Source organism: Diabrotica virgifera, chromosome 9, assembly GCF_917563875.1.
Source record: "Diabrotica virgifera virgifera chromosome 9, PGI_DIABVI_V3a".
Taxonomy (NCBI): domain Eukaryota; kingdom Metazoa; phylum Arthropoda; class Insecta; order Coleoptera; family Chrysomelidae; genus Diabrotica; species Diabrotica virgifera.
Window position 1 is genome coordinate 164,362,474 of NC_065451.1, and position 23,061 is coordinate 164,385,534.

At 34.1% G+C, this 23,061-nt stretch overlaps 1 protein-coding gene across 2 annotated transcripts in view; it reads right to left on the reverse strand.

Annotated features, from left to right (window-relative positions):
- LOC126892555 (irregular chiasm C-roughest protein-like) overlaps positions 1–23,061 on the reverse strand; it is an 821,138-nt gene that overhangs the window by 136,572 nt on the left and 661,505 nt on the right. For both annotated transcript variants that reach the window (XM_050662121.1, XM_050662119.1), the window contains one exon: positions 6,909–7,195. In XM_050662121.1, the coding sequence (XP_050518078.1) occupies positions 6,909–7,173 (265 nt within the window). In that variant the 5' untranslated portion in view covers positions 7,174–7,195. The remainder of the gene's footprint in view (positions 1–6,908; positions 7,196–23,061) is intronic.

Consider the following 23,061-nt stretch of genomic DNA (forward strand, 5'->3'; position numbering starts at 1 on the left):
ATTAATGGCGCGGACCTTGAACATTTTTAACTTTATTACGTCACGATCAATGAGGGCGCGTTTTGAACTGGCTGCTATAATTTAAATTTTTCCTCGATTTTAATCGTTTAAAATTTTAATCGTATTTTAAATGTTCTGTTGTGATTTATAGCATTTTTTCGAATTTAAACTTGTATGCAAGTTCCCTATTCTTCTTCTTGTAGTGCCTATCCGTTTCGGACGTTGGCGACCATCATGGCAATCTGCACTTTGCACACTGCTGCTCTGAAAAGATTTGTAGTGGTTGTGTTGAACCACGTTCGTAGATTTCTCAGCCAGGAAATCCTTCGCCTTCCTGGTCCTCGCTTTCCCTCTACTTTTCCCTGCAGGACCAGTTGCAACAGTCCATATCTCTCACTGTTCCTCATGATGTGACCGAGGTATTCGATTTTGGCTGTTTTTATTTTGATTAACAGCAACAAGTTCCCTATTAGCAACCCTAATATTTCTAGTTAATATTTCTCTTAGATACTTTCTATTTACATATATTCATTAGTTCATCTATTAACATATTAATAGGCTCATCCCTTCTCTCATTACGCATAATGAAAGCCGACCTTTCCATAAATTTTTGTCACACAACGATTTTTTGTGTCGCTCACACATCTCGCAACAACTGGCCCACTCAAAAACCACATTCTGTTGAAGAACGCTCAAAATTCAAAAGACACTTGAAAAATGAATCGGGTTATGTTGTATTACCTCTTTCTACCTTCTCTTTCGTATATTAAAGTCTGCAGAACCGGCGGAGTTCGCAAAAGGCATGACAAAACGTTTGTTGGCTAACGTTTGATGGGCCTTCACCTATGACAAATGTTGCTTCGGGCACAATAAAGGATCGGCCCTTTGCCAGAACGTATACGCTTGTATATTTTCGAGTTTACATTTACCTTTTGTATACTAAAGTTATAAGCATTCAATTAATTTTTAATAGTAATCTAGAGGAAAATTTAATAGCACTTTTATATTCTATTTTATATATTATTTTGTAACGTAATAAACGCCACATCTTTGTTGATTTATATTTAAATAATTATGTATTTTATTCCAGTTTCTTTAATAATCTAATAATTCCTTAGCCTTCTGCTTCTTTTTACTATTTTTTCTTTAAAAAAATCGTTGGCACACTCTCTCTTTCTTTGCTATAGGCTTAATATTCTGTATTTTAGCAAAATAGTTAATTCAATCATAGACATAAATATGTTCTATGCTTCTGTGTCACACTTTATTCAGTGTAACGATATCCTTCTGCCCGGCAGTCAATAGCTCGTCAAAAGATAACCGTACGCGCATTGATACCAACGTACTACCACTAAATGCCACATCTCCGATGGAACCAAGGAGTGATGGCAATGGAGAGAGTATTTAAGAGGAGAATCAAGGATCACGAAGGCAGTTCCACTCCACCTAGTGTAATGAACTAAAAGGAACCCAACCAGTGGCTGCCAGCAGGCGGCCGACCAACGCCAGTTATGCGACGGAACTCTGCCGTGGTAAAGGTACTCTGGGTTGAAGAGATGCTTTGCCGGAACCGTAACCGCAATGAGCGGTAGCTGCCACCTCCGATCTGGAGTTGGTGTATGGGTAGCTGTGTGTTGATGTTTTGATTGTGATTACACTGGAGTGAACAATAATGGGTTGTAAGTCTGTGTGTAATTATGTACTGTTATATAATTTTATGGGAAGAATTCAGAAAATTCATTTTATGTCCAAGACCACGAGATCGCACATTCTTATCGCCCTGTATATAGCCAAAATGTGTAAATAATATATTTTTAGTCATACGCAGTGTTTCGTGGAAAGTGAAAAACATTAGTGATTAAGATTCTACGAACGGACTTAACAATTCAAGAACAATGGAACTAAATTACGATCGGTTTTAGAAAGTGGATGTATTTGAGGTTGACGTGGACAATGGAGTATTTATAAATGCTTCCTAGAAAGTAAAGACGGTAATAAACAAAATGTTTAGTTTTAGAATATAGGGATTTTCTAGCATGTATAGTGTGACCATCTCCAATTCAGTCAAATCCGGGACAAGGCTGAAAAAAATACCTGAAATCCGGGACTTTTCAATGAAAATCGGGCCATTTTTTTTTTTTCAGAAGACGATAATTAAAATACAGAAACGAAAAAAAGTCCACCGTCCACCGATATAAAATGCATGCGATTTTGATGTGGTATTAGAATTAAACTCTAGAAATTGTCGACTTTTTTTCGTCCCACCAGTTGAATTTGATGTGAATTAGAAGACTAACGTATTCAAAATAGAATTTTACCAAAACGTTGAAAATTCGGATGGCCCGGAAGCTTTGTCCGGGACGCCGGGACACGGCTTCGTAATTCAGGCCATGTCCCGGATTTTTCGGGCTAGTTGGTCACACTAAGCATGTAAGACAAAAATTAACTTTGGTATCTCCTGGAATTTTACAAGATGGAAAATTTGTATACAACACTATTTGTTTTCAAGAAAGGAAAGTAGCGATGTAATGTGTAGAGATAATGCTTGTGATTGACGAGGAGACTGATGGAGGGGAGTAGAGTGTTGGAGTCTCAGATGGACGAAGGAAAAAGATTTACTATGTAATTAAGACCTGAATAGAGCAGTCCAGTTCAGAAAGTAGTGATTTTGTGTGAAGTGGTTAAGTTGGTGGCCGTATAAGCAGATTTCTGTTGAGACGAAATCGTGATCGAATCGAGAAGTAAAATCTCCTCGTGTCCGAATAGATTCCAGTTTCTGTCTGGAACGAGTAGTCGTTTTTTATCAATATTGCACAAGATATCGAGCTGAGAAAAAAATCTTGGAAGTATAAAGATTGATATTGTTTTGTATTGAATCAGATAAGAGACTAAATTGAGGAGAGATTTCGAGCAAGTGCTGTTTGTTGGTGAAGCTGTTGGAAGAGAAGGAGCGTCGCAGCATCCGAAGGAGCACGTGTGGGTGAACCGAGGACAATACAATCCATGATAAGGAGTATAGAAGATAAAAAAGGTTAGCCAAATGATAGCATACCATATTTGTTTTAATTTAACAATTTTACAGCATAATTCATTCATTCATAAATTCATAGAAGATATAAGTAATCTATTTAAAAAGGTGAAAATTAAAATTTGTTTTATTTTTATAATAATAAGAACAGTCTACCGAATCTTTTAAAGGAAAATTTGTTAAAAAAAGATATAGTAGAATTAAAGATTAATTTATTAGATAAAAAATTTTACAACAAAATTGAGTTTAATCGTATATTTATGGTATAGCCGTAATCGTATGGTATTTGTAGAATTTACATGATTTTGAGTACATTTATTTTCCTTGTTTTGTCCTGGATGAAGTGAGCAACGAGAAATACTAGAAGCCACAATCTAAAGGTAATACTTTAAAATCAAAATCCATAAGGAACAACTTTTCCTGTAGCTGGCTGTATACCATTCGTTACAAAAATTGAAGAAAAAGATCTTCTGTGTAAAAGGTATTATTAGTTTGAAAACCCCAATAAAGGGCTACATTAAAATACAGAACGTTTTCGCTCTAAAGAGAGCATCATTAGTGTTCTAAGCCTAAAATAAGTATAACCATAATTAGTGAAGACAAAAGTAAATTTTTTTTAAAAGATAACCAAGATAAAAAATTAGGTTATACATACAAGCTCTACATGCTAAGCCACCAAAAATACATGGGTTAAAACCCTTAAAATGCCGACCAAAGGTCTTACATTGGCATATTATTTATTAAACCAAACCCTGGCGATGGGTGAAATTTAAAAGATATACCTCAAGGCACCATATGACTATACCACAAGCATATGGGTGGTTGAGTTGATTTCTCTGTCTTCACAAAGAAAGTCTTTTTCCGGAAGAAAGGATTGATTTCGGATAGCGTGATCGTTTCCTGTATTTTAATAATAAATTTTATTACGTCATTGATAATAGTAAATACAATTTAGTTGTATTTTGCAGACGTCCGCCAAGGGAGCTTTATCCGGAACGGGGCGAGGATAGAATGTTATTTTAGTTTATTATTTTAATTTTAAACTGTATATAAATATCCTTAATACAATTATTTTATTTTAAGCGGTGTTTTATTGAGTCTCTTGTCCTGAAAGAACCATCCATGACATCAGTAACAATACCCTCTTCCAATAATTCTGTCAGTAAGTCTCATTCTCCAACATGTCAGAGTAGGAAATTCTTGTGGTTATAAATTTCAAGTTTAGCCTGATAATTTCATTTATTCTCGATTGGGTTCTATTGGGTTTTTGGAACTAAAATAAAATTTCCGTTTCCCTTTTGAGATGCTTGTAATTCTAGATCGTCGCTGATGTCATCATGAGATGCATAATCACACCCTCTTGCAGTATAGATAGTAGGCTTCCATAGTTAATTGCAGTATTATTTTACAATAGTATTTCAATTCTCTATGGCAGTCTTATCGTTACACATTGGCGCCTAACGTGGGCCATCGTGTCCTTATAGCAGCTGCAATTGGGTGTGATTATCCATCCCATGTTGACATTGTCGACAATGTAGAATTACCCATCTTCTCCAACTTGTTGCCACATTATTATAGTCTTCTATTTGTTTTTGTATTTACTACAAAACCAGAAGTTTTGCACTTGGAAAAGGAATTAGTACTTTACAGGGCCACAAAAAAGTCGTAATAAGAGTAGGTCTTGCACTAAGCATTCCTTCTTTTGGAAGGTTAGTCACACAAGAAGTTAAAAACAAATTTTATATTCTATTTTTTTTTTCATTTTCATTCGATGTAGTAGATATAATATTACATTTTTTATTTATCACTTGAATTTCAATTTTTCTCATCTCCTTCTCCAACTTATTGACAGATTATAATAGATTATAATAGTCTTTTAATGACCGGCAGAATAACGCAAAAGATAAAAAACATAATACATTGTGAAGTAAAAAGAGATTAAACTAGTAGAGATGGGAATTATCGATATAAATGTATAAATTAACATTACATTACATAATTTCCTACCTTTAGACGTGTATCGGAAGAGTATGGCAACTGTCACTGTGGCGAGAGAATTTTATAAAATACTCCTGCTAAAGGTGCGAAACTGTAAGTAATGTTAATTTATACGTTTATATCGATAATTTCCACCTCTACTTAATATCATCTCTTTTTATTTCATAATGTATTATGTTTTCCATCTTTTGCGTTATTTTGCCGGTTATTAGCGCGCTCATCACTGTATAAATAATAATAAAAATTTCAATATTCATTTCAGTACTTTGTTTATTTTGCCGCATATTAAACTTTTTAATTTATTGTTATTCTACACTGAAATTTTTCATTTTATTTATTTACTTTGTTTGTATTTCTCCACACCTTTTCCAATTCAAACAGTTGTTAAATATAATATTTACTAATGGTCTTACTGATACTTTAATAAATTACATTTTATAAAGGACATACTGCAAACTAAACCATTATGCATTTTCCCATCATTTATTATAGATTACAGGACATGTAGATTGCTCAAGAATGACAGCATTATTAAGTGATATGTTTGAATAGATTATTGATATTGACAGACCGTTAGTACACATAATTTAAGATGAGTAAATGATTTTTCATAAATAAGCCATTTTACTATACGCTCTGGGCTTCGCTGGTGTCGCTCCTAGCGGATTAGTAATGCAACTTTCACCGGTAATTTTTAAATTTATTATTTAATTGTTATCGCTTAATATTTACAACGCAAAAAAGTAATTAAATTGTAATTGATTTTTTTAAGATTTTGCTAATCATTTTGACATTCTATTGATGAAATATTAATTTATTACTTCAGATACTTTCACAATTATCGTGTAGATGGCAGTAAGATTAATATATTAATTTATAATTACATATTACGGAACATTATCTATCTACGGAACAAAAATAGGTCAAGCCGTTTCGGAGGAGTATGGTAACTCACACTGTTACAAGAGAATTTTATGTATATAGAAGTAACTGTGAATGAAATAATAAAAGTGGCTAACTTTGACCGCAATTAACCTAGACAAAAAGTTTTTTTTTGAAAATTCGTGTAAAAATACCAGCTTTTGAAATCCCAAAGTAGATTTACTCTACAGTCAATATTAACAAAGCTTTTCAAATTGTTTTTAAGCTAAAAATGAATCTACTTTAGTAAAATGTTTTCGGAATGATAAAAATGACTTTTTATAGATTTTTTAAATGCTTTGAAAATATAATTGTTTTTCTTTCATGTGCTTTCCACAGAATTGCTGTATCATTATTATTTTCTGAACAAGAACATTGCAAAAAAGCTCTTTTGGATAAACAAATTGAACAAAATTTAAACTAATTGACGAATAGTCTTGAAATTTTTTGTGCATGATATGTACTGGTTGTCTCAACTTTTCAGCCAATATCAAAGTCTTAAGTTAATTTTCGCAAAAGTTATAGCAAATTTTTTATTTTCGAAATTTTAGTCGTATTTTGCAATTAGCGAAGCAACAAATGAACGGACCAAAATTCAAAAACTGCCATTTTGAACCTTTGCTCATCTATTAAAAGATGAATACTTTAAATAAGATATTTAATTACCCTATTTTTGCCTGTAGCGATTTAAACGAACAGACTGACATTTTTGACGCTTATTTGTTAATAACTAAAATTCTCGTCCGAACTGTGACGGTCATTTTTGCATTTATAATGTATTAGGTATATAGTACCCAAAAAACCCATTTGCAACCTGGCTGCTCAACAAAAACCTTATTTCCCTGGACTATTAGTACAAAATAGAGAGATAATGATTCTAAATGGGTAAAAATACTTTGAATTGAATTTTTTAAAACCTTCAAAAATAATTATTTCCTTTTAAAAATCGAAAGACACTTACCTTCTTCATCACTCCCCACCATGGAGTACCTCTCGAATCCACTGAGATTCCGATGCGTTCCTAGGCCGAAGTCGTCTTTCGTCCATTGCAGTATCCCACTTTTGTCTATCACTCTGCATGGCAGTGTCACCTTGGATCCCACAACCGCCGTCTGGTCTTGGGGTTCCATGGCAAATTTCTGTTCGCGCATTTGATCAGCTAAGCACAGCAGGCAGCAGCTTAATATCCGAAGCAAAAGAAGCAAGAATTTGTGCGAGGATGTCATATTTGATTGTCTTGGAGTATATCTGAAACAAAGAATATGATTTGTTAAGTTTACCTTTCAATACGATATTCTTTTCAAAAAGAACGCAATTATACGGTTGGGACAAATGGGTCCCAGCAAAAATCGGCATTCAAAATAAAACTTTTATTTATTTTTTCTATTGTACGTGGAAATAGTACATTGTACATCAAGTGAGAAAAAAGACTCACAAAAATTTCTCACGAGCGCAGAAGTTTGTAAGGCACGAGGCAAGTTCCCCGAAAATCAAGCGAGGGAGAAATCTGTCATTTTCTCATGTGTTGTACACTGTACTTTTTCTATGGATGCGGTTTTATCAAGAGTTAAAACTTCAAAATTAAATAATTTAGGTGCTTTTCTCACTACAATGGCCGACTTTTCTCACTGCGTGAGAAATTTTTCGTTTTGACTGTACGTAAGTAGTGAGAGAAGTTGCACATTGTATAGCATCCATAGAAAAATACCTTATCTAAATAGGTACTTAACAACTATCACTGGATTAAATAAATAAACAGAAATTTTTCTTTATTACGTAAACAAAAAAATGTAAAATGGGAAATATTTGTCCTAAAAGTATGGAAAGAATGGATATGAATGTCAAATGTCACTAGTAACAAAAAAGCTGAAAAATGTAAAATGTAACTTAAACGGAAATAATTTTTAAGTGTGTAAGGATTGTAAACAGTCACTGTACAAGGGAAGTTTACATCCTGAACACAATTTTTTTTGGCCTTGACAAAAAAAAAGAAAAATAATTTCCTAATAGTCTGTAAGACAAAACCCACCTTACCACTGGGACAACGCATAATAGTACGCCGAACAGTATTTTAAAACTTCGATATGGGACATACAGGGTGTCCAGAAACTCTACCGACAAACGAAGACAGGAGATTCCTCAGATAATTTTAAGACAATTTAACCCAATTCACCTAGTCCGAAATTGCTTCCTAAGGGAAGATCTTCCTCTTTGAAGATGGCGCCCTGTAATTAGTTTTTCTTAAATACCACCAGAAAGCTTCTATTTAGAAAAACGAAAATTTGTATAAATATTTATTTTCCAGAAATGAATTGATTCCATCCATTGAGAATTTCTAGTACCGGTCATAGGCGTCCGTTTTGGGTAGGGCACCGGTTATTTTATCGCATAACTTTTTTGTCAACTTTTAAACATTTTTGATACTGGATTATTAAATTGTGAGGTATTCTAGTACTAAAAGGTACTCTTACTTTAAGGTGATACAGTAGCGATCAACATGTAGCCAAACGCGTTCCAAGATTGCGGCTGTAATTTTGAATATTTTTTCGAGATATTTGGCACACGTATTCGTAATATAATAAAGAACGGCGGTACAGAGCCCAATTTAAAAAATATGTTAATATGTGGAAATTACTCTGTAATTAAATACAATATTAAAAAAACGAGCTTGTACCGCCATTAAGAAGAACAAAAAATACACTTTCTTCAAATAAACTTTTTTATCCAATGCCTAGATTTTGTGTCATTTTGGAACTACTAATGAAATAAAAAATTTTAGTAGTTCCAAAATGACACAAAATCTAGGCATCGGATAAAAAAGTTTATTTGAAGAAATTGTATTTTTTTTTGTTCTTCTTAATGGCGGTACAGGCTCGTTTTTTTAATATTGTATTTAATTACAGAGTAATTTCCACATATTAATATATTTTTCAAATTGGGCTCTGTACCGCCATTCTTTATTATGTTACGAATACGTGTGCCAAATATCTCGAAAAAATATTCAAAATTACAGACGGAATCTTGGAACGCGTTTTCGCTACCTGTTGATCGCTACTGTTTCCTCTTAAGTCGGTAGGACACACCGTTTTCTAGAAAAATCGATTTAGAAGTGTTTAGTTTTGGGAATTTGAAAAAAATAATTGAAAAAAATTAAAAAAAGCTATGTATTTTACCAACTTTACCAAGCAAGAGTAACTTTTAGTACTCGAATATCTCATTATTGAATAATCTAGTGTCAAAAATACTTAAAAATTAAAGACAATAAAGTTATGCTATAAAATAACTGTTGACCTACTCAAAACGGACGCCTATGACCAGTACAAGAAATTCGCCGTTAATGAAATCGATTATTCTCTGGAATAAAAATAAATGTACCAGTTCTCATCTTTCTAAATAGTTTTTTTAATCTTTTTTTTTGAAATTCAAAGAACGAAAAATTTTTAAATTGATTTTTCTAGAAAACGGTGTATCATATTGATTTAAAGTAAGAGTACCTTTTAGTACTAGAATACCTCACAATTTATTAATTCAGAGTCAAAAATGCTTAAAAATTAAAGACAAAAAAGTTAGGCGATAAAATAACCGTTGCCCTACCCAAAACAGACGCCTATGACCAGTACTAGAAATTCGCAATGGATGGAATCGATTCATTTCTGGAAAATAAATACGCATACCAATTTTCGTTTTTCTAAATATAAGCGTTCTGGAGGTATTTAAGAAAAACTAATTACATACGCCATCTTCAAAGAGCTCTAGCTCCCTTAGGAAGCATTTTCGGACTAGGTGAATTGGGTTAAGTTGTCCTAAAATTATCTGAGGAATCTCCTGTCTTTGTTTGTCGGTAGAGTTTCTGGACACCCTGTATATGTCCCTTCAGTAATTTGAATGAATTTACTGTTACTTATAATGCGTAATTAAATGAAGGAATTGTTGCTGGGACCCGTTAGTGTCGAAAGAGTTAAGATGGCACATTTTGCATTTAATAAATTGAAAAATTGAAAAAAATAGAGTTGCTGTAACATTCCCAAGAGCATTTCGTAAGGCTAAGGACAGGCTAAGCGCGAAAATGGATACCAAGGTGAGTGTAGTGGAGGGCCAGACTAAGCTGTAAAATATCGCCCAGCAACATCGAACGGGCCCATCTTCGGCGTCGTGTTGCAAACGAATGGACCTGGGTCCAAATTTGTAGCTCATCCAGCCACAACAACGACCAAAACACTGTATTTACATCTCGCGACACGCCTTAATTTACATCCCCGTCTAGCCATGCTTTTTACTGCAACTACTGCCGCTTCATTTTCAAGCGCTTAACGAAGGCCACACGGGCGATAATTTACGGCGCCGTAAGAGCAGTAATCCCATTGGTTCACTAACTCCTCCACCAATTGTAGATGAAATAGGAGTTAGTCAACCAATGCCTCGTCAGGTTTACTGCTCTTACGGCGCCGTAAATTATCGCCCGTGTAAACTTAGCTCTTACAGCGCCGTAAATTATCGCTTGTCTGGCCTTAGCCTAATAGTAGGTTCCTGTTGAATAATGAATAATTGTTCATGGACAAATTACAAGGACGAAACAATCAATTTGATTAATGCCGATTTGTTTTTCGATTATTAAAATGGATTTAATTTTTAACAAATTTTAACATCGAAGTGAAAGACTTCTGTTCCAGGTGTTTTCCAGAGCAATCCAAATGGATTACAATAGTTGTTCAGAACGAACGTTATGATCTGGGGACTTATTGAAGGACCTTTGAAGTACTTGTGCTAATAACCACAAAACCAAACAGTGATTGGGTTTAAATTGTTGACTACATACTTAAAAAAATTAAAACAAATTATTTATTTCTTAAGTTTAGATACATGACCAACACCTGCGTGGAATGTTGTACGTAATTATACAATTCCAATATAGCTCATTTCAACAGTTTTATAATGGTTTTATTAAAAACAGCTCATTTCCTTTTCATTTAAAAAATTCACGAGTAACAAATCATAATTCTTTTCCACGCAATAAAAGCAGTTTAATAAAATTAACATAAAAATGTTTCGAATAGTCAAATTCACAGTCAAAAAGTGGCCGAGTTCTAGTTACCAAAAAGGAGAAAAAGACTAAAAAAATCTAATTGAAACCTGTCGTCAACTGAAAACAGTATGACGTACGGAATCATATTAATTCACATGGCAAAAAATGTGTGCCCTCCCGTTTGAATGTCAGGACTCAGGACGGTATATAGCAAATGTAAAACTTAATAAAAGTAAAAAGGAGTCATGTCTCGTTGCACCAGGGGTGGGTTATGCTCGTACTAGGCCTAATAAAAATTATATTTTAACTCCATGGGTTTAATTACTTCTTCTTTACGTGCCATCTCCGCGACGAAGGTTGGTAATCATCATTGTTATTCTAGGGCACTACACTTTTGGCACTTTTGACACTACAGCCCGAAAGAGTTCAGTTTAGCTGCATCCAAACCATTCTCGGAGATTTCTCAGCCAGGACATTTTTCTCCTACCTATGCTGCGCCTTCCTTGAATCTTTCCCTGCATAATTAATTTTAGGAGTTTATATCTGTCACCACGTGTTATATGACCCAAGTATTGAAGTTTATTTTGATGGAATCCAGTATCTCCCTGCTGTTCTGTATTCTCCTTAGTACTTCCTCATTGGTTATTCTGTCTGTCCAGGAGACTCTCAGCATTCTTCGATACGTCCACATCTCAAATGCTTCCAATCTATTGAGCCATTGTTTATTGAGAGTCCATGTCTCCACACTATACAAAAGAACAGGAAATACGTAACATTTTAGTACTCGCTTTCTAAGATTTAGGCTGAGGTCTCTACTACATAATATTTGTTTCATATTAGTGAATGCACTTCTAGCATTTTCTATTCTAATTCGGATTTCTTTGGTATAATCGTTTGTTTAATATTACACAGGCCAACAAAAAATTGTTGAAAACTTGTTTGACTTTAACAGCTGATTTTTATTGATTCTCTACATGCTGAAACTAAGTATTATTTTTTTCGTATCATCCATAGTGTTTGAGGAATGAACAGATATATGTCTTGTTGCAACTCATTCTTCAGGGCAAGGTATTTGGAAAATGCGGACCATGAAGAACAACAATATCTTGCCTTCAAAACCTGAGAAAGTGGTTCAATACACCGACAACCGGAATATTCCGAATAACAGGAAGTTAAGTCAGGATAGCCATGCTGATCGCCAACATCCGGAACGGTTAGGCACCGTAAGAAGAAGAAGATAGTGTTTGAGCAACCTGCTTTTTAATATATACAGTTAATTCGCATGAGCTACACAATGGATGTAAACATTAGGTGACAACGATGTCGTCATCGGCAACATAAGAGAATTTCCGTTCAGGTTTTGAACATTTTTTGATAACAGTTACTTGTATAATCGCGTAAATTATTCACTATTTAATTAATAGGATTATTATTTCACTATCTATGTATTCACTGATTATAATAATTTATATCATCATCATCATGGCTTATTCACTCCTGGCGGAGTGTTTGCCGCCCTTTTGGGCTCTCTGATTAATTTATTGCGGAGAATCAGTCCGCTGTTGTCTTTTATTATTATAGCAGCGTGTGTGACTTGGCCTTGTCTACAATTTTCCTCCATTCTTTCCGGTCCTTACAGCGCTCTTTCCAATTGTAGATTCTCAGCTTCTTTATGTCTCCTAAGACTTAATCTCTCCATCTTGTTTTGGGTCTTCCCTTTGGTCTCTTTGTTGTTGGTCTCCAGCCAGTTATTCGCTTTAGCGCAGAGTCTGGGTTAGCTCTTTCTGTGTGTCCCAGCCACCTGAGCCTTTGCACCTTCACGAACTTGATTATGTCTTCACCCTGGATGACTTCTTTAATTTCTTAACAGTACCACATTTCGGGTTTTTTGCATTTCCTAAGAAATTTGTAACAACTTGCTTAAATGATGCCCATCGACGGTTAAACTGCAAAACCTCGTAAGTCTATTTTTGGTTCGTTATGACTTTTATACTTCGTTGGTTTATAAAATCCCTATGGTACTACTTAAAGTACCATAAAGTAGTACCATTAAATTTTAATATTGACTTACAAGCTTTCGTAGTTTAAAAGATATGTAAAATTATAAACCAACAAAGTATAAAAGTCATAACGAACCAAAAATCGACTTACGAGGTTTTGCAGTTTAACCGTCGCTATGCTTCTTTCTCATTTATGGTAATTGTGATTTCACAGTTAATATCGAACATCATTTTTCGAATGTCGGATCCGTCAAAGACCGGCCTTAAGGCCTTTAAATACTGGTTTAGCTTTGAAAGTTTTGGGAACTTTTGGCATGTAGATACTTAAAACAAGATCTATCTTTAGGTAATGCCTTTACAAACTGTTTCATGAGGCCTAACTTTATATATATTATATATTATAGAGGTTGCAGAATGTTTTTAGGATCTACATCTCCAGATGAATGTTTATCTCGAGAATATTCATCTCGAGTTTAAAAGACTCCCTCAGAGGCAAGTTCTTTCTATACCAATGTCTATTCTATTGTCCCATTTACACCAAAAAAACATGGAAATTTGGTAAAACTATATTGCTGACTAAAAAGCATGCATGTTACTTTTAAATCGCCACGTATTATCCAACCATGAGCAGGATAGTCAATGTTATTCAACACTATTTCTACGTTTTTATATCTTTTTTATATGTACAGATGGCCAACAGGTATATGCATATGTGTTACCATTGTGTAATAAAACAACTTTTAAACTAGCTTTGGATGCATGAGCAGGGATCAGCAGGGATCCGAAGGAGTGTGGCGTAGCACTCTTCACCAATTTACGTCGACAAAGATAAATTATACGTATAGTAGTGAAAAGAAAAGAGACCACGACTGGCGCCCCACGTTAGAGTGAAATTATTGAATATTTACTTTTTGATCAAAAATGAATAACCAATTTCACTTTCGTTGCAACACGAAACTACAGCCGCATCATATTCTAGTTCAATCAGAGAGTGCAGCAAGCACCTCTAACGGTTTCGAAACTTATTAGTCTCTCATCAGGAGGCACATATGCTGCTCTCTCTGACCCAACCAGGACAAACCCCGGCTTGCAGTCGAGGATCGCAACGAACGAAATTATACGCATATATATAATATGGCTTGTAAATTTTAGAAGCCTCGTAGGTGTAACCAGAGAAGATTCCCATTGTTTTCAGTCTGGTGGGATGTAGAGTAATATTTTTGGTATTATTTTATGTGCTATTAGATTGAAAACTTAGTCTTTTGTTAGCAGTTGCCGCTAGGGCATCCCTGCCATTTCGTTCGTTGCGATCCGTGACGGGGTTTGTCCTGGTTGGGTCAGAGAGAGTTGCTTGCCGGGTCAAACCGGTAGAGGTGCTTGCTGCACTCTCTGATTGAACTAGAATATGATGCGGCTGCAGTTTCGTGTTGCAAAGAAATTGAATTTGGTTATTCATTTTTATTCTCGTTGGAACTTTACCGCGCTGAGCAGATGGGACATGAATTATAAATTGTAAAATTCCCTCATCTTCTTTAATCTCAGCATCTGTTATGGCTTGCAAATTTTAGAAACCTCGGAGGTATAACCAGAGAAGATACCCATTGTTTTCAGTCTGGTGGGATGTAGAGTAATATTTTTGGTATTATTTTATGTGCTATTAGATTGAAATCTTAATAATCTACTTTTTGATAAATTCGGTCGGACTATTCCGATGGAGCTCTCGTCAAGTATTGAGGGTACACCACCAGTGTTGGTGGTGGCAATTTTAGTAAGTTGGTTAATTCATAAATGATAAAAATGACAACACAACGTAGTTAAACCACCCCATAGTAAACCTACTACGACACTGACCGTACAAGTGTCTAGCTGAGTCGGAGGGAAGGGTTTGCATCACCTTCTGGCTTCCTTTGAGCCATGTTTATTTACCGGCGGACGACGGGAGACCGAGACGGAAGTTCAACCGCGCATCTCGAAAACTATGCATCCTACGAAAACTTGTACGAACATTTTTTGCTTAGAATGACCCAAAAAATACAAAAAAATGTTTTGTTTTGCGAAAAATTGCTGCTAAGTAATTCCTCAAGTCCTTTGTTTATAACAATCTTATCCACATCCGGATAAACTGTTGCCTAAAAAATTCGTGTTCTACTGGTAAAAATACATAAAAAAACTTGGTTAAGTCCATCTGAATAAAGGAGGCCGTTGTACCCCCCCTGGCAACAGGACTAAAATATAATAATCTATTAGATATGATGCTTTTAATGCGTTACTAAGAATCTAAATCTGACAATTTAATGCCGGATCTGTCCTCTCCTTTACGTCCTAGCTTCAGGGTATCAAATATATGTTTTAATAAAGCTGACATGACGCAGCATGCCACGTTAGAAATGATATGCTCCGTCATCATTTGGGGTTATTTTGTTAGGTGTCATAAGGACGTCCAGTCCGTATTTTCTGTAAATCAGGGCCCTGATTCTAAATCAAATTTCGACCAAAAACAAGTCGCTTTCAATATGGCGACTGTCGAAATTATTTGACACGGAGATGAATGAATGGCCAAAAGCGAGGTTAGGTTTAGTTTAGATGTGTTTTGTTTATTTCTTGCAAGGAAAACTAAATCAAAAGGTATTATAATATAGCTGGGTTTAATTGAAATTTGCTTGTTTTGAGGAATTAGATAGAATAGTATTAAATTAGAAATATAATAATTGAGAATGTCCACAACATGAATCATCAACTCAATGAAAGATGTGAGGTAATAATCTGGGAAAATTAGTAAAAAACAAGGAAAATTAATTACCAGCTATTTTATTGCTGGACATGCTGAAATCAAATCTTAAGATTTCCTATATTAGTAATATAGCTGTGCAAAGTCCACAGAAAGTGTGCTATTTTGTTTATAAACAAATTAGCACTCCGAAATCTTTTTTTTTATTATTGCTCTATAACTCCGAAAATTTTAACTTTAAACCAAAACACTCACATAAAAATTGACAGTAATTTAATTCTGCACATTGATAATTTATTCCAATTTCCTTCGACGGAAATTTTCTTCGGAAAATTCGGGTTTTCCAAACAAAATCTTTAATTTTCAACTAAAATTTGAGGGAAGTAATTATTTATCAATAATTAAATAATTTGGTGACAGTGACATAAATCTTTTTTGTTATGAGTGTCTTGAAGATATGAAAATTTGTATGTACAAAGAGGACCGGAATTAAAAGGTATCTAATGGTTCAAAGATTAAAATCCTGTTGTTTATAACTCTGTCGCAAATGCCGGTCAAATTTGACCGGTTATACCTGGAATCACTCCTCGCAATTCAATTTGTTTTTCTTCGAAAAGGACACAGAAGCCGTGCTCTTTTCAACAGCGTTAACTTAATTTAATTTAATCTAATATTTTCTGAGGGGTTCTATTTGTTTATAAGCCAAAAAATTGTTTCTTTATAACATTCCTGAGACCGCTCAAATGGTCCAATTTCAATCCTGTAAGGTACGTTGAATAGGTATAGTGCTTTTTTATATGAAAATCATAGTTATTCTGGTGTATCATAATCTTTCTGGTTATTATTTCGACCGAAATTTTTTAATTAACATTTTAATTATTGCTAAACTATTGGTTAGATTGTCGCCGGTCTCCTGATATACAGGGAGGGGCTAAATTATGGAATAAATTCATTTTCTCTAAAATGGACGATTTTAGAGAAAAATCCCGAAACAGGTCGATTTTTATTTTTAAATTAAATTTCTTGGCATATATTTCAAACTAGTGACGTCATCCATCCGAGCGTGATGACGTAATTATTTTTTTAAATAGGAATATGGGTTCGTGTTGTAGCTCATTTACAAAGGCGTTCAATGGTCTATTCAGTATTATAAACATTAATATCATTATTTATGCAGGGAGGCCAAAAAAAATTTTGAATTAAATTAATTGACGCAAGAAGAAGAATGCAAGTAATTTATTTAACTCAAAATACATTCTATTGCTGTCAGAAAATAGAAAAAAATGTTTATTTTGCAAATAAACATTGCTTTTAGCTTAAATTAAAAGTTCAAACTGCCAATAGTTAGAAGGGAGGCTGTTTGTGATTTAATTTAAGCGAAAAGAAATGTTTATTTGTGAAATAAACCTTTTTTTCTATTTTCTGACAGCAGTACAATGTATTTTGAGTTAAATAAATTACATACATTCTTCTTTTTGCGCCAATTAATTTAATTCAAAATTTTTTTTGGCAACCCTGTATAAATACCTAATGATATTAATGTTTATATTACTGAATAGAGAATTAAACGCCCTTTCAAATGACCTACCACACGACCCCTATTCCCATTAACAAAATTATCGATTACGTCATCACGCTCAGATGGATGACGTCACTAGTATGAAATATATGCCAAAAAATTGTAATTTAAAAATAAAAATCGACCTCTTTCGGGATTTTGCTCCAAAATCGTCCGTTTTAAAGAAATGAATTTATTCCATAATTTAGCCCCTCTGTATAATCTACTATAATAAATCTTTCATGTCTTCAATTATTTAATTATTGATAAATAATTAGGTACTTCCCTAAAATTTTAATTGAAAATGGCAGATTTTTTGGGAAAACTCGGATTTTCTGAGTAAAATTTTTGTTGAAAGAAATCGGAAAAAAATAACTTTGTGCAGAACTAAATTACGGTGAATTTTTATTTGAGTGTTTTTGGCTCAAAGGAAAAATTATAGGAGTTACAGACCACTAATTGAAAAAAAAAAAGAAGATTTAGGAGTGCTAATTTGTTTATAAATAAAATAACACACTTTCTGCGGACTTGTCATACCCCATATTACTAATATATGCAATCTTAAGATTCGATTTTAGCAATAAAATAGCTGGTAAATAATTTTTCCCAAAAATGGTATTTTTTCGATAATTTTCCCAGACTATCAACAAAATCCAAGAAACCGAAGCGCCAACCCAAATTCTGAGCAGTCTCAACATAATAAGGTTAATATCCCCAAGAATCGCTATACTCTCCGGCTGTCATGGCGGTGTCGAAATGAAATTGCGACTGTCGAAATGAATTAGAATCAGGCCCCAGTAGCCAATGATAGTACGGGATTATAGGATTAGAAAATGAATAGTGCAGAAGGGAGAAATCCATAAAAGTACACTGAAAGAAAATTTTGTTACTGACATATCTAGATGGGGATACATACATAATTAGTTCAGTCTCCCACTAGACCTTTTAGGGTGTGGGCGGAGATTTCGGTTAGCCTTGTTTTCCATATTTTACGGTCCAGTGCTACGTTTTTTGCTACTTTATATTTTACTACTTGTTTTTCAAGACATTTTTTACTCCACTGATCCGTTTTTAGAGGATCCTGTCGTTTTCATTCTTAGCTGTCATCTCTCTTTTATACTGTGTAACAACAAGTGGTATAAATAATTAGAACAATACTTTATACCGGTATTTTTTTATGGAATTGGTGTACCTCAATGATACAGATCATTGACTTAGTTACAATAAACGGAATAGAAAAGATTACATAAAACTTTTAACGATACAGTATGAGGTTAAAAGAATGTAGCACTTGTTACACAGGGCTGACTGCACGTTCAGTTAAGGGTAGACTAACTTCACATCGCAGTGATATTAACTCATCCAACTTCTTAATGTTGTTCTGAAGCTATTTCCTTGTGGCATTTTTGTAATCAACTATTCTAAATGGGAAATAAGCCACAATTTAACTAAAAAAAAAAGGGTTTTATTAACTTACTTCCCATTTAGAATAGTTAACTTATCTAACATTCCATCAACATTCTTATCAACATGCTATCACATCTCAACAAATGATTAACTTTGAAGAGGTTAATAGCATTGGTAATGAACAAAGTTACACTAAAGGACAGTTTTTCGAAATGTGTTATATACTGAAACATCAAATTTTCGATACAATAATTTGCAAGATTACAAAAGATACGTTTTATTTTATAGGTTAAGAAGAAAGAAAAGAAAACCTGCAAAATTTCATGATTTTCAACTAAATGTCAAAATTTAAATAAACGAGGAAAAATATAAAAAACCTTTAAATAAAAGGGTTTTAAATACCTTTCAAATGAGCAATTGTAATTAAAAATAAATCTAGTATATTTAAAGGTATGTTTCAAAATAGCCAGTTTTTCGAAAATCGAATTTTTGTCATTTGTAAACTGATACTTTTGCCCGACAATCTCAAACTGACTAAAATTTAGGTAAGGGTAGTTCTATATATATATAAAAAATATCTACTTATTGTATTTCTTGGCCCGAGCCTTTAACTATTTTTTGACCGCCTAACAATTGAGCTTTTTGTTTTATAGGTAAGTCAATACTCTCGTTTGCTTGAACTAGGCGTCACCACCGGAGAGGTAAATAGTGAATGCGGGTCTACCTAAAAATTCCGATAGCCAAAATCCCGACAGTCAAAATCCCGACACGTCAGAATCCCGACACGCCAAAATCCCGACACGCCAAAATCCCGACAACCAAAATCTCGACTGCCAAAATCTCTACATCCGTACAAATAAAACATACCCGTTTGACCGGGTAGAGATCAAATACTGAATTTAAGTTTACTTTCATATAATAGATATTATCAAATCACAACCTTCCATTTCAGTAGGTATAGCTTTTACATTATAAAAAAATGAAATGTTTAATAATTTTCTCTTTTAAAATACATAATAATTAGTACCCGTACTTATTAGTAAGTAATTAATTTTTCAATTTCAATACTCTATATATGAGGATTGTGGCATTTCGGGATTTTGGCGTGTCGGGATTCTGGCGTGTCGGGATTCTGGCGTGTCGGGGCTCTGGCCGTCGGGATTTTGGCTGTCGGGATTTTGGCTGTCGGGATTTTGGCTGCCCGAATTTTGGTTGCCACCGAATGAATGCACGTATTTACTCAATTTCATGTTTTGGACAAATCGATCAACTGGGTTCAGAGATGTAGCTCTTCAAATATAGGGTAAAAAGGGCTATTTTTGGCTCATGCGATGGCCATATCCCAGGTTCAAGGACACCTAGAGGGCAAAAAGGTTACTTTTGTAAGGTGCAATAATATATTAGAATTTGGTAAAAATCCCTGGATACCTCTGCCCTACAAAAGTGGTCGAAAAGTAAAAAAATTGCTGATAATAGATTTATAATAAAGCGATCAGTTAAAAACGTATAATAAAAATGGTGTTCGAGAATATCGGGTATTTGTAAAAACAGCGTTCTGAAACTGGAGATTGTTAAGTTTTAAATTGTGTTAGTATAAGAAGCAGCTAAGTACGAAGATGCTCTAAACTAAAAAAATATTTAGTTTAAACGTGAAAAACCTTTCGAAGTTCTCCCATAAACGTCGTCGGAAAATTAAAATAAAAACAAATCTAAACTTCTTTCCTTCGCATCATCGTTTCACTTTTTAACTTTTTTCTTCTTTGGATGCATAAAAGAAAAAAAGTAGCTATTAACTCGCAGAAAAATTCCTTATTGTTCTCTAGAAAATAAAAAGAGTCTATTGCATGGATGAACATCGTTTAATTCACAACGTGACTTTCACATTTCCTTCTCGAGAAGATAGAAAGTTAAGTGATCTTATGTAAAGGAAATACGGTTTTTGCAATTTTCTTGAATACAACGGGAGTGATGGAGTTGAGATATATTAAATTACGTAGGGAACACTTGTTTCAAAATATATTTTGTTTAAAATGTTTACTTGACTTTGATGTAATCGAATTGGAGACTGTCATTAGGAACTGTCAAATTAATTTAATATTTTACGGTAAAATTTACATACGGTTTCTTCTTCTTCAGGTGCCATCTCCGCTACGTAGGTTGGCAATCATCATAGCTATTTTAATTTTTGAGGCAGTAGCTCTAAATAGTTGTTTTGAGCTGCATCCAAACCATTCTCTCAGGTTCTTCAACCATGAAATTCGTCTTCTTCCGATGCTTCTTCTGCCATCTATCTTTCCCTGCATTATGAGTCGTAGGATGCCATACTTCTCGCCCCGCATCACATGTCCGAGATACTGTAGCTTCTTTTCTTTAATTGTAAGTTCAACTTCCTTCTCTTTACCTATTCTTCTCAGTACTTCATTGTTTGTAACTCTATCCAGCCAGGAAACCCTCATAATTCTTCTATAGGTCCACATTTCAAAGGCGTTAATTCGTCTCATTGTCTCTACATTTAACGTCCATGATTCCACTCCATAGTATAGAACACTGTAGACGTAACATTTTGTTAGGCGCACTTTAAGAGCTAATGTTAAATCTTTGCTACATAGGACCTTTTTCATTTTTATAAAATTAGAACATGCTTTTTCGATTCTGACTATTATTTCTGCAGTGTAGTCATTATTTTCTGTTATAAGTGTTCCTAGGTAAGTGTACTTTTTTACTCTTTCGATCTGCTGGCCCTCTACTATCAAGATTTTGTTAGTATTATGGTTGTTTTTACTAATTTTCATAAACTTCGTCTTTTTGATATTGAGAGAGAGTCCGTACTCCCTACTACACCTTACTATTTTACTCATGAGTCTTTGCAGGTATTGTAAACTATCGGCTATTATTACTGTATCATCTGCTAATCTGATGTTGTTAACTAAGACTCCATTTACTCTTATGCCGACTGTTTCATCTTCCAGAGTTTCTCGCATTACCTCTTCAGAATAAGCGTTAAATAATAGAGGTGATAGTATGCAGCCTTGCCTGACTCCTCTCTTTATTTCCATTTCTTCAGATGTTTCTTTTTCAATTCTTACCATTGCTCGCTGATTGTAATAGAGGTGGGTTATTAGTTTTAAATCTCTTTCATCTAGGTTTTTATTTTTTAGGATTTCCATGAGTCGATCATGTTTTACTTTATCAAACGCTTTACTGTAGTCTATAAAACAGACGTAAAGAGGATGGTTAACATCCAAACATCTCTGTGTCAGCACGTTGAAGGAGAATAATTCCTCTCTGGTACCCATACCATTGCGGAACCCATATTGAGTGTCACTAATATCCAGCTCCAGTTTAGAGTGTATTCTGGCGTGGATAATTTTCAGTAGTAATTGCACAAGAGCTCTAAAATTCTATATTCATTTCAGAGGTCGAGTGCAATTTGTTGCGATTATTTCATGAATAAAACTGTTCAAAACCAAAATTTTATTGTAATTTATTTATGTAAGTACCATTAAACACACAGTTTTTATAAATATTTGACGATTGAAAGTCATCACTTTTATAATTTTTAAAACATTAATTGTCATTAATGTCACTGAATGTATTTTTTCGTAGCAACGAAGGGCATCTGACGTAATATACTCAACGACGGGAGATTATCAAAAATTATCGATTTAATTCAGATTTCTGTAGCTTTCTATTGGTCAGAATCTCCTGTGAATGAAATAATCAATATAATTTTCAAGGTATGTGACATTAAGTTTATGGTTCGGTAGTCACTGCAATCTTTTGCATTCACCTTCTTTGGCAAACACACAAAGGCTGATGTCAACATTTCTCTAGGGATGATTTCTGTAGTATAGATAGCGATGAACAGTTCTACTATTATGTCCAGGTTTTTCTCGTTGACCAACTTTATCAGCTCGCTTGGCAATTCATCTGGACCAGCAGATTTATTGGTTTTCATAGAGTTTATTGCCTGACTAACCTCTGATTTGGTTATCTCTGGACCTACATCTCCCGTTTGGCTATCTACGGATGTAGTAGCTTCTTTCTGGTCATGAAATAGTTCCTCGATATACTCTTTCCATCGTCGTAGTTTTCGTTTTGTCTCCATTATAATATTGCCATTTTTGTCGAGCAATATATTTGAGGTTCTTCTATTTCCTATTCCGGCTAGTTCTTTTACTTTTTTATGTAGGTTGAAATTGTTATATGTGTTTTGCAGTTCTTCTATTTCTTTACATTTTTCAGAGAAGTAGGTTTCTTTAGCCTCCCTAATTTTTCTTCTTATTTGGTTTTGAAGCTGTTTATAGCGGGTCTTATTAATGGTTTTGTTTTTTCTTCTTTCATTCATCAACTCTAGAATTTCCTCCATCATCCATTCTTCTTTCTTACATTTGGTTG